We start from the raw sequence: 17,521 nt of genomic DNA, 5'->3' as shown, positions 1-17,521 counted from the left end.
AGTTCACATAAACCTCGATGCAATTAAAATCAGTGCAAGCCCACCTTAAATACCAGTCACACAATTTCAAATAGCCTGTGTAAAGTGTTTATATAACAAAACACACCCCTATTTACTTACTGTGCTTCTTACATTTTATTTATTATGTGATTCTAGCACGTTATGGCAAACTATATCTATGTTGTACATCCGCAAAATTGACCTATTTTTGTGACTCCCATTTTTGACCTGCCTCGCTGGCGTAAACAGTTTGGAGGCGTCGAGTGGACAAGCCGACCAATCAGATCGCTCGTTTCAGGGGCAGCCAATGATCGGGGCGCTTCTTATCGCGCCCTGAAACTCTCACGGCCGCCATGATGCTTGTTTGCCATCAGTGAGAAAGAGCAGCGGATCAGAAACAAAGGAAACGCGCACTCGTCTTTGTGAACTGGTATGAGCTTACAGGTAAAACGAATACGCGTTTGAGGCGTTTCAGTTGTTTCTAGTGGTATATAAGCAAGGGAATATTTTTCTTTCCTACTGGCTTTACGCGTAGTGTTGGTCTAGTTTTGTGAATTTGTAATCGCCTGTTAGCCAGTTAGCGCATAAGCTAATTTGCTCAATCTGAGCAGAGAGGAAATGAAGGATCGGTAAGATCTCGTTTGTATTTTCTCCACTTTTGCGTGCGTGGGTACTTTGAAAACTATCACGGATTGGATGAAATGATCACCGAAGCGAATTTAAGCGTTGAGATCTGTGTTGTTGGTTATGTAAGAAGCCTGCTGCGTCCGTGGGGAAGCGACATAAGCTAACACAACACACATTTATTAACATCATAAAACCTCTTATTAGTTTACTTCCGTGTGTTCCAGGCGATTAATATCGCACAAGTGCACTTACAAAGTTAAGTGGATGTTTGTCAAGAGAGGTTCCCTACTGTAACGTTAAATGCACATTGTAGGGGGTCCGATCAAACTAATTCACCAAAGCAGTTCGAAAGCAAATCTGTCTCAAGCACCATCTAAAGTCAATTAATTTTCTAATTGCTTGCCCTTAATCGACTCATTAAGACGCCTTGTTCCCCTCGTGAGTCAGGCTCGCTCAGCTAGCAGTCCTAGCTCTGTAACGTGGCTCTGGGAAATAAACACGAGGTGGTGGTGTTTTTGTTTGGGTTGAGTTGCACAGCGATGATGAAAGACCAAAACTGACGCTCCTCGGGCCTGTTGGTTAAGTGATTAGTTGGCGATTAACACCGCAGTTATGTAAAGGAAATATACTGGCACCGTGTTTACATGGAGTGCAGTTTTACACCTTTGCAAGAACTTTAGTTGCACTTTTGTTTCATGGAATTTGCAATGTGAGTCGACTTTTTTTCTGTGCAATGTCTGACTAAAATTGTACTCGGACGTTGTATACATTGAATTTGCTTCAGCCTAGCGACAGGTGTTAGTGTAATAGTGTCATATAAAACTTTTTTTTGAGTGCTTATTTGTCACAGACTCTTAAAATCTCACTCGTACCCATTTTAATCGCAGCCTTTTGAAAGCTGCATTATGTAAATTTGAGAAGCGTAGTGACGTCGTCCGGCGCGCGAGTATCTCTAATGGAAAAATCCCCTCGGCTATTGATTTTGAATTTGCTTTTGTTTGTGTTCTCACTCCTCACTCTCAGAGGGTTTTCAGTGTTATTTTCACCTGTTCTTTGCACAGTTGCACCCATTTGGTTTCCTGTCACGATAAAAGCAGCTTCATGTTCATGTAAACAAAGTGCGTGTGTGTAATACATGTTCTGTAATTGTGTTCAGCAGTGAAAGTGATTTTGTTGTTTGTGTTTCAGTATTACAGGGATGCCCAAGGAAAAATATGATCCGCCTGACCCAAGGCGGATGTATACGATAATGTCCACTGAGGAGGCGGCAAATGGGAAGAAGTCATATTGGGCAGAGTTGGAGATTGTTGGTAACGTTGGGGTTCTCAATGGGGGCTAACACGTCAAAGACAAATGAAATCAAAATAGAGCCAGTTTACTTAAAGTTGGTATGAATTTTCTAAATGCAACGCTACTTCTGGTACATTGCGACTTTAATATTCATTCCTGGTCTATATGCGTGAATCATCTGTCTTCATTAATCCAAAGGAAAATGTTGTACTACGAGTAATTTGCTCCGAGGTGAGACAAGCTGGAAATAATGTAAAAGTCACCATGAAATTAAAATGGACTTCTCATTATTTATAGACTATTGCAGTATTTATTATAAATGATTTATCTCTGCCTGTGTGTTTTAAATTGAGTGCTCCTGATCTTTGATCAAAATTGTGTGTTTCAAAGCAGAATTGTTTTTGTTCATCAGCCGGGTGGAAAAAAATAATTCTGAAAGTGATTGCAATGATATTGTTTCTCTGTGCTCTTAAAGTTGTTGTGTGGACTCATTTGGCCTTTAGAGTGTTGTCATAGCCAATGTTGCACTTTTAAAATCTTTCCAATGAATGCAGTAATATATTGCATTTTAATTCAAATGTGTATATTAGGTCTGTATCAACTAATCAATAATGAAAATAATCAGCACGTTCGATTAGTCCCCGTCACTTTACCGTAGTAGATGTGAATGATGTCCCTAAGCGCAAAATTTCATGTTTACATTCTGTTGTCTTTGCAGGGAAAGTGAGAAGTTTGAGTACATCATTATGGTCCCTTACCCACCTCACTGCTCTTCATATCAGTGATAACTCGCTTTCGCGAATCCCACCCGACATTGCCAAACTACACAATTTGGTGTACCTGGACCTCTCATCCAATAAGATCAGGAGCCTGCCTGCTGAGCTAGGCAACATGGTATCTCTCAGGTTGGTGTCTAATTGGCTGTGTTAATTTGCACACTGTATAAAGATTGTGGTTTGATGTTGGGCAGATGGATAAGGCTATTGTGGTAGTGTGCAGAGACTTTTTAACCCCAGTACTTGCTGTCGCGTGAGTTGTTGAGCCTATGGGTGTTGTTAATTAGGTCCTTTATTCTTCAAAGGTGACGTTAGTCCTGAGCTCTGAACACCACTGTTCTCATATGTGGGGGACACGGTGGTTTGCTCTGAATCAATTTCATTTGTCACAGGTTGAAATGTTACCACTTCTCTGCTAGTGTGATTACTGCTGCTGTGGATGGTTATAAATCATGTTCTGAGAGGAGCCCAAATGCTACTGTATTAGGCACCTTTAAAGTGGTTGGGATTTCATCCAACAGCTGAAATGCACTGGGCTGCAATAGGTTTTGTGCAGTAAGGGGGTTCATATGTCAAAATGGCTTGCTGACGTTGGATTTTATGTAGCATTTTGTATCCCTGTATGCTTCAGATGCTTATTGCTGTATGATTGTTTTTATGGCATGCAAATTTTTTATCTTTTTTTGTTTTGTTTTTCACAGGGAACTGCTTTTAAATAACAACCAGTTACGAGTTCTGCCTTTTGAGCTTGGAAAACTCTTTCAGTTACAAACGTTGGGTTTGAAAGGTACTACTTCCTTTTATAACCCATAAAACTTCAGTTGTGCAGGCCCAGATGGTCATTTTTGTGCTGATTTTAGGGAAATCTACAGGATAGATGTTTTTATTTTTATTTTTTTACTGAGCTCATTGGTAGCTGAAGTGCATATAGACAAAATGCATAATAAACATTCAATGGCCAAAGAATATGAATCCATGTGGGCCTAGTTAATTGTTGATGTTTTGTTGCTCTAGTCTATTGTAACTATTTAAGTGCATTTAACACTAGTATGGTATTTTAGACTGTTTTTTTTTGGGTCATTCTACAATTGAAGTCACAAGCTGTTACTTTTAGATAGGAACTGTAAAGTAGGCCTAATATATCAATTCTTAAAGTGCAACATGTATATATAAAAAATGTGCCTGTCAAAATGTTGTCATTTTCTTGTTATTTGGATCCACAATTATGTGATTAGTGGCATTTGAAAGAAATTCAGTTGGAAATGCAATTCTAGTTTGACCCATGTACTGGTTCTGTAATTATCCATGTTCCTGTCATGCTTTATGTTTGGTTGCGTTCTGTAGGAAACCCTCTTGCACAAGAAATCTTGAACCTCTACCAAGAGCCTGATGGGACACGCCGGCTCCTCAACTACCTGCTGGACAATCTTGCAGGCACCAAACGTGGTGAGTCAACCCCGCTTGTACAGCGATCACGGAAAACCTTCTGTTCTTGTACGTGCTCTTTCAGTGCAGATTAATTTCATGCAATGAAATGAATCATGCCATTGTTCTCTTATTGAACACTTTCTTTTGATTTGCTCTGAATTACTGTGGGGTTAATATAACTATGTTCTTGCATCATTTGAGGTTCACTCGCCGACTTCTTTTTCTTTGTTTTTGTGCCATAGTATCTATAGACCAGCCACCATCTCGCTCATGGATACAACTGCAGGATACAGACAGAACCCGGCCAGCAGGTGAGACGCAGATTCAGTTCATCACAGATTCTGTATCGTTTGTTCTTCACCTTTACCCTGGTGCAGCAATTTAGACAATTATTTTCAAATAATAAAAGTGATGACGTCACTTTGTAGGACAACTTGGAAGCTAGCGGCGCATGGGTTCCCTCGATTGTAAAGCTATGCATTTTTGCCCCATAGACTTTTGGAAAATCGCAAAAAATAAGATCTGTTTTTAAAAAGGAGTTGTGACCCTTGCACGTTTTGTCTATCAAGATCATCTTTACTAGTTAATCCACAATTTTGAAGTCTATATAAAGTTTTTAAAAAACACAAGCAGAGACATAGTTTAAAAAAAAAACACAAGCAGGTTATAACTGGTGTGTTTTATGTCCTAGATCAAAACGTGAAAATATTTAGAGGCTTTGTTCACCACAGATTTTATTTCAGGCATTTTAGCAAAAACCCATTCAAAAATCCCATAGACTTTAGAGCGAGGGAGCCGGTAGTGTGAAAATGCTAACTCATTTCCACGTTTTTGGCCTACAGAGTGACGTCGTAACTTCGGCACTCTATTAAGCCTCAAAATGCTGAGATTTAAAATATTAAAATATTTTTTTTATGGGACCGATTCGGCCAGTTCAAATTTGCAGGGAGTCCTTATTGTCGATCCCTGAATGTAATGCTGTAGTGTAGTTATATTCTGTATCAATATTTTATTTATTAAAAAAGAGCAATAATAGTTGCAACAATATCTTGTTGAATGACTATTTGACATCCACACTGAAATTTTGCTTCCTCTCCCTTCGTACTTTAGCGCTTTTCTCTGTAATGTGCTACAACGTGCTGTGTGATAAGTACGCCACACGTCAGCTCTATGGCTACTGTCCCTCCTGGGCCCTCAACTGGGAGTACAGGAAGAAGTCCATCATGCAAGAGATCCTCAACTGTGGTGCGGACATCATCAGCCTACAGGTTTGTCAGCCACTCGCATAAATAACTCGAGCTGGACAACTGTGCTTTAAAAGCTTTTTTCGGTTTGGTTAATCTTGTTGCAATCTTTGCTCAAAAGCAGTTTATTCCATTGACACCAACATCTCTTAATTAATCCCAATTCCAGTTCAATCCAGTCACAAGTTACCTGGCAGAAGTCTGACCATTGTGGATGCAGTTGGCATTGTGTGAAAAACATTGGCTGTGTCCAATCACATACTTTCTTAAAGAATGTAAACATTTTCTTTAAGTACTTTGCGACAGCTAAAGTATGTTTTGTATAATGTGAATTTGTGCGGAGTGGATGTTACATGTAGGTATCAAATTTTCATGCTGCAATTAATTGATTGAGCTTTTATCCCGGTATACGGTATTATCACGATATTTCAATTGCACAATAAAAACAGATGGATGGGCTCTATGCACGGCGTTATTTCCGGTGAAGGATTAAGGATGCTTGATAACTTCCGCCGATCGTAGAGTCCAATGCAATACCGAGAATTTATATTGAATTTTATACTCCATGGTTATACTAATGAAACGTTAGTCACAAAAACAGATAAAACAGACCCCTCGTTGTGTTTATGCTTCTTTTTAAAATTATATTAAATAAACATAACTGTATATAAAATTACATCTAAACGTATGTACGTTTCGTTTCAAAGACGGGAGGACAGTAAATATTGAAGACTCTGCCATAATCCCGTTTTCTCCGGTTTTCCTCCGCTTTAATCTACACCAGTGTTTCCCAAACTTTTTTTCTGGCGACCCACATTTTAAAGTCGATAAATCCTTGTGACCCAAAAAACATTAGGCCCATATAGTTCATATATCACGAAGAGAATTTATGCATTAACAAAATATGTATGACCATTTTTTAAGGTCATTTTTTAAGCTTCCAGTTAACTATTTAAAAGAGATACAGATATTTGACAAAGCACTTTTTTTTGTTTAACCTGTTGTTGACAATATGCAGAGGTGAAATGAGAAAGGAAAAGTTGACAGGGCATCTCATTGTTTTCATATTCTCATAGTTACAGTGTACATAATTTACTATAATAATTATTATAGGCTTAAATTAAAATATTCTGACACTGAGACTTTGTAACCATGCATGGCTCACTACCACTGCATAAAAATGCCTAAACAGGCACACAAAAAAAAAAAAAAACTACACACACGATTAAATACATATTCCTCTACCCCCCTAATAAATCTAAGGCAATATAAATGACTATAACATAGCATTCAATATAAATATTCCACATTTATGCCCAAACCATGGTAAATTATTACATTCAGGCTATTACATGGTAAGGGGGGTGATTAGGGCATTTAGTCTTCTAACTTTATTCATGTTTCTTCTATTTTTCTCATCAGTAGTGTTGGGAATGTTAAGACTGTTTCATCCGATTTAAAACTAGTTAAAATCATTGAGTGATATGTGGTTTGTAAGAGAGAGGAGTACGTGTCCGACGCTTCTTAAAGGATGTCGCGCAACGTTGCTTAATAATAGTGTCCGGGACCGGGAGTAAACGCAACTCCTTTAAGCTTTGCTTTCCGTTATCCACTGGGCCGTGCTGCCTAGTTCAAAGTAAACTAGTGAAACGACTGAAACCAGCGCTATTTTGTTCTCTATTTGTTGTTATTTACCGAGAAACCGCTTCAGGTGAACAAATCCGAATCGTTTCAGACCGTTATGCACGCGCGTTTGGCCAATGGCCAATTCATGGAAAGGAAATAATCAAACCAACGAATGATTATTATCGCTGGTTCAGTCGACAGAAATACGGGACACACATAAAAACTGCTGAAATATTCGGACTGTAAACTTTTCTCTCAGGTCAGTCGGAGTGCTCATGGTACACACACAGTGCGTGCGTATAGTCATCCAGCTGCACGCGCCACTGCGTCCACGCGCATATCTAACCAAATTTAGCCGCGCGGCACCACCAGAAAATAGGAGGAGAGGGAGGTTGGGGTGCCCTTGGCCGTATGGAGATGATTGGCGGGCCGCACTTGGCCCGCGGCCCACCAATTGAATAGCCCATATCTAGAGAGTAGCCTACAACACACTGAAAAATAGTGCTCGACTTGGCGACCCAGACAAAATCTCCCGCGACCCACGTGTGGGTCGGGACCCCGACTTTGGGAATGACTGATCTACACAACCGGAAATGGACGAGCATCCTTACGTCAAATGCGGAACATATGCGTGCATATAGCCCATTGGGGCTATCTTAAAAAGAAAAAATTGTGCTTGCCAAAATATGTTAATGTTTACATGGTGCAATGACTGAGGCTACTGTTTGTATTATTGCTTAACACAATTTTTACGATTTGATTTCAATATTGACTCATTTGGATAAATATTATTCACCTGCGTTATATCTTTTTTCTCAAGAAAAAAATGCATCAATGCTGTAAACATACAGAGAAATTAAATATAATGCATACAATATAAATAATAGTATAAAATATAGTGTAATTTTTTATAACAATTATATAATGACAAGTAAACATGTTATATAGAGCACATATTTAGAAATACTCACTGTTATAGCTATTTTTTTCTAGTCAACTAATGTGCTGGTCATTAAATGGCTTTCCTGAGGTAAATGTAACGTTCTGTGGAATAATTGTTCTCCTGCAGTTCCATGGTTGAAAAACACTCCAAATTATGTATCTTTTGGTAAGTTGTACTGTATCTTAAATAAAGTAACAGATAATCGGTTTACTTGACCCGAGGCGCAGCGATGTATCACGTCACTTTTACAAGTGCCAAAACTGTATCTATTGGCAAAAATTCGTAATAAAATGGACAGAACCTGAGCGCTGATATTTGTTTCATATTATAAGCATCCTGCTCTGTCTAGTCTGTCGGTGTTGGTGTCCAATTTTTCTTGTGGAGATTGTTAACATCAGAGTGCGCACGTATTTTGCGATTGATGGAAAATAAGAATAATATTAATAATATTATCAAATAATATTCGTCACATTTGTGCCCATTAGGAAGTGGAGACAGAGCAGTACTACAACTTCTTTTTGGTGGAGCTGAAGGAACAGGGTTACGATGGATTCTTCAGCCCCAAGTCCCGAGCCAGGACTATGTCTGAATCGGACCGCAAACATGTGGACGGCTGTGCCGTTTTCTACAAAACGGATAAGTGAGTCTGGCATAAATAAGCAGACTGCAGGGCTTTAGTTTATTGGTTGTCAATCCTGGTCCTGGTGTTCTATAGGTAGCCCAGGTTTGAAAACCGCTTTATTATTGTGTCGAATACCTGAGATGACTTAGAAAAACAGTTGTTCTAACATATTATGTATGTGCTCATCCTGACCTTGCTTTTTCTGTGTTGAGCAGGTTCAGTCTGGTACAGAAACACACAGTGGAGTTCAACCAGCTGGCTATGGCAAACTCCGAGGGCTCAGAGGCCATGTTGAACAGGGTGATGACCAAGGACAACATCGGAGTGGCTGTACTACTAGAGCTGCAGAAAGAGGTCATTGAGCAGTCTGGTCAGTTTTCTTTTTCCTTTCCTCTACATTACAGTTGCACTCTTAATTTGTACGATTTACTGACACCATATAGAGTCACAGAATATATAACTATTTTTAACAAACATTTTACACTGCATAATTATTGACACTGAGTTAAAAGAAAAAGCATTTCAGTGTGATATTTTGGATTCATGTAATTGATCCATGTACTTTATAATCTGAAACGCAACATGTTCGATCTACTAATAATTTAAGCACAGCAACAAAATTAGTTTTGATGACTAATAATAATTATTCCAAGCAATGCCGTTTTTCGAAACATTTAGCAGAACAGTTGCCATAGAGGAATAATGGTGTAATGAGGTCACAGGTGTGGGTTTATAGAGTGTTTTAAGACAGCTTTATGGCTTAGCCAATCATAATCAAGAACTGAAACTATTTTTGATTAATTTAGAGCTGCATGATTAATCAATAAAAGATCACGATTCAAACACCCATGCAATCTTATTCCTGGATGACAACGATTCAGCTAGGTCTGTTAAACCTTTCAAATTAAAAACGATCAAATTTGCTCTGATTGATCGTTATCAGCCGACAATCTCTCAATTTGCCGATCTTAGAAACCATTCTCATTCCGACGACGCAAAAAGACACTCGCCTGCCGCGAGAGGTGTCTCAATCTCTGTCCGGCGTGGGTGAAAAATAATGCTGAAAGTGACGTACGCTTGTTGCACTGTCACCAAAGTTTATCATTTGCACATCTTTTTAAGTCTTGCCAGTTTAAACATTCAAACATTTTTAAACCATTCAGCACTCTCTGAGAGACTAAAAAGAGAAGAAAAATCCGCCTCACAAACCGCTCTCGGGTCTCTTCATGACAAATTGCACTTTAATGTTTAATTAAATGTTTCATACCGATGTATATGACATTAAACAATTAATTTTAATTAAACATTTAATGTTTGTTTGCCCAAAATTACCGTCTTGGCAAGAACCGTGCATCAGATTTAAATATCAGCAGCCTATAGATGCCTGTTGCTGTCTGTCATTTAATGTTAATCAAACAAGATAAATCACTCGCTGCTCTTGACTCAACTTTAAATGTTACGATTAATTGGTATTTAATTTGTTCAAGGAAGATCTAGTGTTATTTTACTTTTGATTCCTTAATTATCAGTTAACTTAAAAGCACTGTTTTTCATTTGTGTCTATTGCATTTATTTGTGCTACTGCTTGTAATTTGTTTTTCTCATTTTATTACTGACTGCTTGCTTTGTCTTTTTTTTGTAAATGTAATTCAAAGTTTGACATCAGGCTTGTGCTGTGCTAAGCTATTGTGCCACAAAATTGCCCTACCGTAAAAGCAAACATTTGATCAACATTTAGGTGAGATAATTGTAATAAAAAAATATCTTTACAAAAATGTCCCCCACTACCAACTTCCCCCTGAAAAAAAAAAAAAGAAGAAATCCCCTCTTAAGAAAGAGTCACTTAAGAGGGGGAATTCCCCCCATTTTCCAAAATGAAATTCAAGTCCTGAATTAATGTCTTTAAGATCCTGATTATTTCTTTAAATAATGCTACATGATAAAAAGAAAAGGAAGTCTTCTGTATTGGTGATCGGTATCGGCCGATACTGCTTCCTGTGATCGACCTGAAAAATCCTGATCGGAGCAGACTTACTGTGTTGACGCTGCCACTGACCAAGAAAGAGCAGTTGTCATGTATATAGGTATGAAACCGCTTCACAAACCGTCTTTACAACCACACAGCATCGTTATTTCTGTTACTGAGATGAGTTTAATTCCAATATAAACACTGGTGTCTAATGGTAGCGATTAAAATAGTCACATTTTGCAAGTAATTCGGTGCTTAAAATAAAAAAATACATCGTTACACCAGTAGGTGGTGACAAGTGACTTGAAATTTGGTATTTGTCATTGAATCATTCAAAAGATTTGTTCATCCAGTAATGAAAGTGAAGTTATTTTGAATCATTCGAACAGATGTTTTTTTTTTTGTTGTTCATTAAATTACGATTTACCACTAGTAAATTACTTGCGTTGTTTTGTCGTCTGTTCAGAATCGTAATCTCGGTTTGAAACAGAAAAACCGTTGTTCTCAATTTTTCCAGAATCGTGCAGCTCTAATTTTACGTTCTCATTCCTTATATTTACGTTTTTACTTTTATCTTTGCTGTCATCTTATTCTCATTTGGTTCACCCTTAACACTTTAGTAAGACTGTTGAATGTAATCTTTAACAAATCTCAAATTGCATTACTTGTAGATTTGATTTAAGTGAAATGGTATATAGTTTTAATATTGATTGTAGGCAGCAAGGTTATTAGCTAAAATTATTAAACATTTGTTACTTGAAAATAAGAATTTAAATATAATACATTTAGATCACTTATTCTAAGATGATATAAATATTCATAAGTGTTCGGACAGGTTTAAAAAAAAGAAAATAAACAAAACCAAACAAATTTAAAATGAAAACCGAAAATATGAATTACTAGTTAGAGTCTCTCCTCAAGTGTTACCCATCGATGAGATCCTAAGGTTGGACAAGTATCTAACGCAGTGTCTCTCTTTTTGCTCCATAGCTGGAAAGTCTCTACATGGCATGGAGAAACAGCTCCTTCTGGTGGCCAATGCTCATATGCACTGGGACCCCGAGTACTCGGATGTGAAGCTTGTCCAGACTATGATGTTCCTGTCGGAAGTGAAGAACATTGTGGATAAGGCCACTCGCAGTCTGAAGCTCTCCTCGGTTTCTGGGGAACCCAATGCCATCCCTCTCGTCCTGTGCGCTGACCTCAACTCTCTACCTGACTCGGGTATGTATTCCAGAACCAGAGTGTTTTCTGGGATTGCTTTCCCTTCTTGTTCAGTCCCTAATGGAGATTGTCATGCGCACACACAGGTGTCGTGGAGTACCTGAGCACAGGTGGTGTGGACAGCACACACAAGGACTTCAAAGAGCTGCGATACATTGACAGCTTGACCAACTTCAACTGCAACGGCAAGAACGGCACCTCCAGCACCAGGATCACGCACGGCTTCAAGCTGAAGAGTGCCTACGAGAACGGCCTGATGCCTTACACCAACTACACCTTTGACTTTAAGGTTTGTTTTCTGTGCCATTCAAACCAGCAAATGATAAAGGGACAAATGATCATCTTATTCAGACTGTACTTTTGCAGTTAGGTGATCATGCAACATCGACAATGGTTTGAATTTCACTGTGAAGATCTAAACATATTTATCTAAATATGTTTAGATCTTCACAGTGAAAGGTAACTTCCGAAATATGCCGAAGTCAAATATCTTGTTCGGAAAGGCACTGAAAATGAATAAAACGTTCTACGGAGCCCCTAAAGGGACATGGTTAGTCTTGCTGCAGTAGTTCTAATACATTTGTTTCAAACACTGATTGCTTCTAACCATGCTGCAACAAATGCGGGTAAAAAAAAAAGTTGAAATTTAGCTTTTTTTTTTATGAATTGACCATGCATGACCAACGCATTCTCATCGTAGGGCGTCATATAGTGACGCTTTTGACTTTGCATGGCACCCTTTAGCGTCAATATAACACATTTTGGTTATGGTTATGGGTAGGTTTAGTTCTGGGGTAGGGTTAGGGTTTGACCACAAGGAGGCGCCTTCTGGCCCATATATATCTGCGTCTCATATTGACGCTAAAGGGTGCCATGTGCGTTGGATGTAGACGAAATGTCAAAAGCATCAGTATTTGACGCCTTGGGATGAGACTGGGCTGGATTGTTTAGTGTGATTTATCAGATCACAACCGTTGTGATTTTTTATAAATACATACTGCATGTTTCAGAGTACTGCACCAACACTGCGTTCAGTTTTGATTCACAGTAAATGCTACTCAAGTACTTATAATTTAACGTCTATAATTTGCTTTTGAGAACGCAACATTTGTCATGAGAATCGTTGATAAATCTTTCAAACCAAGAGAAGCGAAGAGATCTTTGTGTTTTCTTAACAAAAATAACCTTAATCGTTTAATGTTTGAAAACAAATAAATTGCCTTAAATGTTACTATTGTAATTTTACTGATCTGTAAAAATATTACATTTCTATCAGTATTCTTATTATAGCATGTCATACAATAGTTGGTTCCATAAGCGCCACCTACTGTCTGAGAATGAGTTTGCCCTTTCATTCAGTCCGTATTTCCCCCCCCCCACAAATTTCACAAATCGAAAGTCAGACCCTTCTGTTTTCAAATGTCAGCAGATATTTTGTTGAAGACCGGTTTGGCCTGTAATAGAGTGAATACATTTGCTTAAAGGATACACGCTTAAGGATTCATCCATATTTAATTTCCATAAAGTTCATCAATGGCTCAATTGTAATGTTTTTCTTCTTTTTTTTTTCAGGGCATCATTGACTACATCTTCTACTCTCAACCTTTGCTCAATGTGCTGGGCGTACTGGGTCCCCTGGACCCCCACTGGCTCCACGAGAACAGTATCACTGGCTGCCCCCATCCCCACATCCCCTCGGATCACTTCTCCCTGTTTGCACAACTGGAGCTGCTCCTGCCCTACCCGCCTGCGGTCAACGGCATTCATCTGCCTGGTCGCAGGTAGTTCTCCGAGCCAGCAGGGGGAGCTCCGGCCCTTTTTAGGCAAGGGCTGTTGTGTGTAAATCTGAATCTCTTATGAGGAGATGGGGTATGGCAAACTTTTATTCCCATGGATTTTAACTGAAGCAGACACTTTTGTCAGTCTTATCTATACCACCTCCCACCCACTTTTCATTTTGTTTAATTTTCTCCCTCTGTTTCTGGGCACAAGTTACCATTCTGTACTTTTCTTTTTTTTCAAAACCCTAAGGGCCCCAAGTGATCATGTAAGTTTTACCTTAAGACAGGAAAAAAACAGATTGTTTTATATAAATAACTAAATGGCAATATCTTTGAAACATGCAGGGAGTCCAGCTCAAACGAAAAATCATGAAATGCATAATTTGGATCATGTTATTGAGGCCAGTTTAGAGCGAGCAGCTGAATTTGAAGACAGAAAAAAAACTAATTTCACCAGCTTAAGACAGAGAGTACGGTCTCCAGGAGCAACCCTTTAAAAAAGGGCTTTTAATGTGTAAAGAGCGGGGCCGAACTCTCACGTTTGCACTCAATGGTGCTGAGGCCTCTCCACGGATCCTCGCGCTCTAGCTGTACACCAGTGACCGGTTTGCGTGGCCCACGTCTCATTATTTAGTCTGTTGGATGCCAGAGCAATTGGTGTTTGTTTTTTTTTGTTTTGTTTTTTTAAGAACGAGCTGAAAATGGCCTAGTTATGAAGTTGTGCCATAGAGCCCTCCTTGAGCTGAGGTGCCCGCAGATCTGGTGCGTACAGCCGAGCAAGAGTTTAAATGAAGGGATGTCATCTGGAAAGGGCCAGCTGTGTTTTAGCAAACGCCATTGACCGTAGCCTTTGCACTTGATCATGTTAAGATGAAGAGAATATGCTAGAAAATGACATCTCACTCATAGACGGATAAATTAAACCCTCAACGTCACCAGTAGACGCTTCGCCCAGCCAAGACTCCAGTTCACTCCTAATCTTTTTTGTTTCTTTCTCTCTACATGATTGTATACAAGCAACAAATGTCCTGATCTACTGCATCTATTTTTGTTTTTTCTTTGTACGTACACTTTTTAGATTTGGATGAAAATGATTGTATTGTAAATGAAAGCGAAATTTCTATCAGTTTTAAATGTTCGTCCTAATGAACATTCAAAAGACCAGCGTGTGTAAAATAATTTTTTTCAGGTATCTGCTGTGTAAAGTTGCACTTGTCCAGGTTCCCATTTTTACCCAGTGTACCAGTTTTTTTTTATTATTATTATTATTTTGGATGTATTCCTCTGAGGCAGATATCTGGTGATGTGGTCCTGTTACCCACTTTGATATTCAAGAACACCTGACATTGTGCCTCACTGATTCGTTTCTTTAAGCGCACTGCCAGTGCTATCAGTGAACACCTGAAGAGCCTCAATCTACTTATACAATATCCTCATTTGGGTTTGTTTTTTTCGGGTGTCTGTAATGTCGAGTAAAGTGAGTGTTTCTGCTGTGCCGATCCGGGCTCGTGATCATTCTCATGATCCACCATTCCTCAATTTTTTTATTTTTTTTCCCTCCAGTTTGCATCCTCTATTTACTGCCACTTCCTCCCTCTCGACTCAGGCAATTCACTTTAACCGTATATTTTCGCTTGTGTATTTCTCTATTCGTTCGGATCTCGTTCTGTATTTCACTTCCTGCTAGACCATGGTTATCTCCTCGTGTCGTGCCATCCAATGCATTCTGCCACAAGGCCAAGTGTAAAGCTCGATTTACTACTGTAAAGCCTGTTCTCTGAACTGATGAAGACGTTTGTGGTGTGTTTTTGTCGGTTTTCTGCTCTAAATCTAAGGCCAGAGTACCATTCCTGTAGTGCGGGTCTGACTTTTAACTTCGTCTACGGTGGCATTGGCGTCGTTTTCTTGCTGCGTGCTCTCAAAGCCAATTTGTTTTCGTTTCCCCCCCCCCTCCCTCTCGAATTTGTCATGTTTTAAAAAAATCGAATGGAATGACAAGCACTTATTGTAGATCACTGGTGCAGCTACTCATTGCTTTTTTTAAAAAAAGAAATACAAATGTAAACCTACTTTTGCCATGAGGCAGAAGTCAATTTTAATGACTTTTATCAAGCAAGAGTAAGTAGATGAACTGGGGAGGACCATCTTATAGTTCCCCTCTTGGTGTCCCTTTTTATTCCTCATCTGTCCGTTTTTGGTTTTCTTCTGGTTGTTTTTAATTGGAAGCAACTTGTCTGGTTATATTGGATTGCTGATGGTGTTGTAGTAAAAAGATTTTTGTAAAGTGTGAATAAATAATGTATCACGTTTCCTTTCTTTGACATGAATTGTGTTGATGTGTGTGTATCTAATAGTTTTTGTCATTTTGCTTTTGTTTTGTAATACTCAAAACCAAATTTTTTGTAAAAATGTTGGCACACTGAATTATAGATTTATATTGTTGCTAACCTTCACTTCAAGAAACTTTTGAGAAAAAGACACGTCAATGAAATGGTAAAGTCACGGAGAAATAAAGAGCTGTCATTTTGTCACCAAACGATTTCAACTTTGACCCTGATCTTTGTGGCATTTCACCTGGTTTGAGTGCCAGTTTAAATGTGTTTGGGTGGTGGCGAGAATAGCACTCTCTCTCTTTCTATCGGTCTCTTTCTCGTTTAATTTTTTTAGGTGTTTTCTTGCTACAGCTCTCCAGGAGAAAGTGAGTTTGAGTAGAATGGGACTTTTATTTTTGTTTGTTTTACGAGTGTTCTTGCTCTCCTTCCTTGTGTTCTGTGCACAACTCGGTGTCACTGATCTATGAAAAAGTCACTTCTAATAAATTGCGCATGTATAGATATTGTTGCCATCACCATATTGTTCAGCCGTTTTTGTTTCCTTTGGGTCAAAGACGATGGTTTCAGGTGGTGTCTTGTGCACGACAAGCAAAAACAGCATCATGCTAATCACGTCAACGTGGCAATAATTGCTTGCATCCATCCTCCCCTTTTTCTGATCCACTTGAGCAGATGTTTCTGGCTTCACCTTTTAATTTCCTTTTCCTGTTTCATAGTCGACTTTTCTCTGTCGGTAGGGGTAGTAGTTCAATGGTCAGGATTGTGGTTGAATCAGCTGAGAGTCAATAAGTATTTAGGTAATGTCACTATATAATGCACTGGACCAACTCTTGTTTACCATTTATGGAATACCAGCATAACACTTGCACAATGTTTCAAATAAGAATGTTGCATATATATATATATAAATACATATATGGTAAAAGATTATAGATATTTAATAAAAGAAAATCAAATAATGGCAGCTGTTTTTAATTCAATATTAAGTGTTGGGGATAAAAACCTAATGGTAAACAAGCGTTTTGGATTTCACTGTTTCTCCAGTTCTCTTGGTTCTCTGAGTAGTGATGTGTTTATAACAGGGTCAGCTTGTTTCCTTTACACCTATGTATTTTTTTCCTACTCATGGTTAAATAAATTCTATATCTGTTTCAGTCTTGGTGTTTTGTGTTTGTTCTTGGATTGATGTTACATGGCCTTGTGTAGGTTACAACACATGGAACAAATTTATTTCGTCAATTTCTTTATATTAGCATTAAAGGGTTAGTTCACCCCAAAATGAAAATTATCATTAATTCCTCACTCTTATGTTGTTCCAAACCAGATAGCTCAAGTCTATTTGATGTGAGTTTTACATCTAGAAGACGTATTTTTAAGAGTGTTTGCTCATGTGCAATGTCCTGGCGTTTCCTGTCAGATGTCAAATAGACATTTAGAAGTGTCTAAGTAGCACTCTTAAAAATACGTCTTTCACATGTAAAAATCACATCAAATAGACTTGTGCTACCTTTGTTCATTTTAGGCCATGTCCACTATAATATGTTTTCGTTTGAAAACATATATTGTTCTCTCCGTTTTACGTCCACACTGAGACAGCATTTTACGTATCTTTTGGAAAACGCTCTCTAAAGGATTAATTTGAAAACGCCGTTTTCGTG

The 17,521-nt window shown here is 38.5% G+C and overlaps 1 protein-coding gene across 2 annotated transcripts; it reads left to right on the top strand.

Annotated features, from left to right (window-relative positions):
- Positions 1-305: 305 nt before the first annotated feature.
- On the top strand, positions 306-17,017 carry cnot6a (CCR4-NOT transcription complex, subunit 6a). 2 transcript variants are annotated; one of them, XM_039693753.2, is made up of 12 exons: positions 306-444; positions 1,816-1,937; positions 2,636-2,822; positions 3,395-3,480; positions 4,038-4,139; positions 4,364-4,432; positions 5,232-5,389; positions 8,420-8,574; positions 8,772-8,926; positions 11,516-11,749; positions 11,836-12,038; positions 13,322-17,017. In XM_039693753.2, the coding sequence occupies exons 2-12, from the start codon at positions 1,826-1,828 to the stop codon at positions 13,532-13,534; spliced, it is 1,674 nt and encodes a 557-aa protein (XP_039549687.2). In that variant the 5' UTR covers positions 306-444; positions 1,816-1,825; the 3' UTR covers positions 13,535-17,017. The 2 variants fall into 2 exon arrangements, with proteins under 2 accessions (XP_039549687.2, XP_088979583.1); XM_089123457.1 differs by having other exon boundaries at positions 350-430.
- The last annotated feature ends 504 nt before the right edge of the window (positions 17,018-17,521 follow it).

This window comes from Pimephales promelas, chromosome 19 (assembly GCF_988280905.1).
Source record: "Pimephales promelas chromosome 19, fPimPro1.hap1.1, whole genome shotgun sequence".
Lineage (NCBI taxonomy): Eukaryota > Metazoa > Chordata > Actinopteri > Cypriniformes > Leuciscidae > Pimephales > Pimephales promelas.
This window is presented reverse-complemented; position numbering and strand designations above follow the sequence as displayed.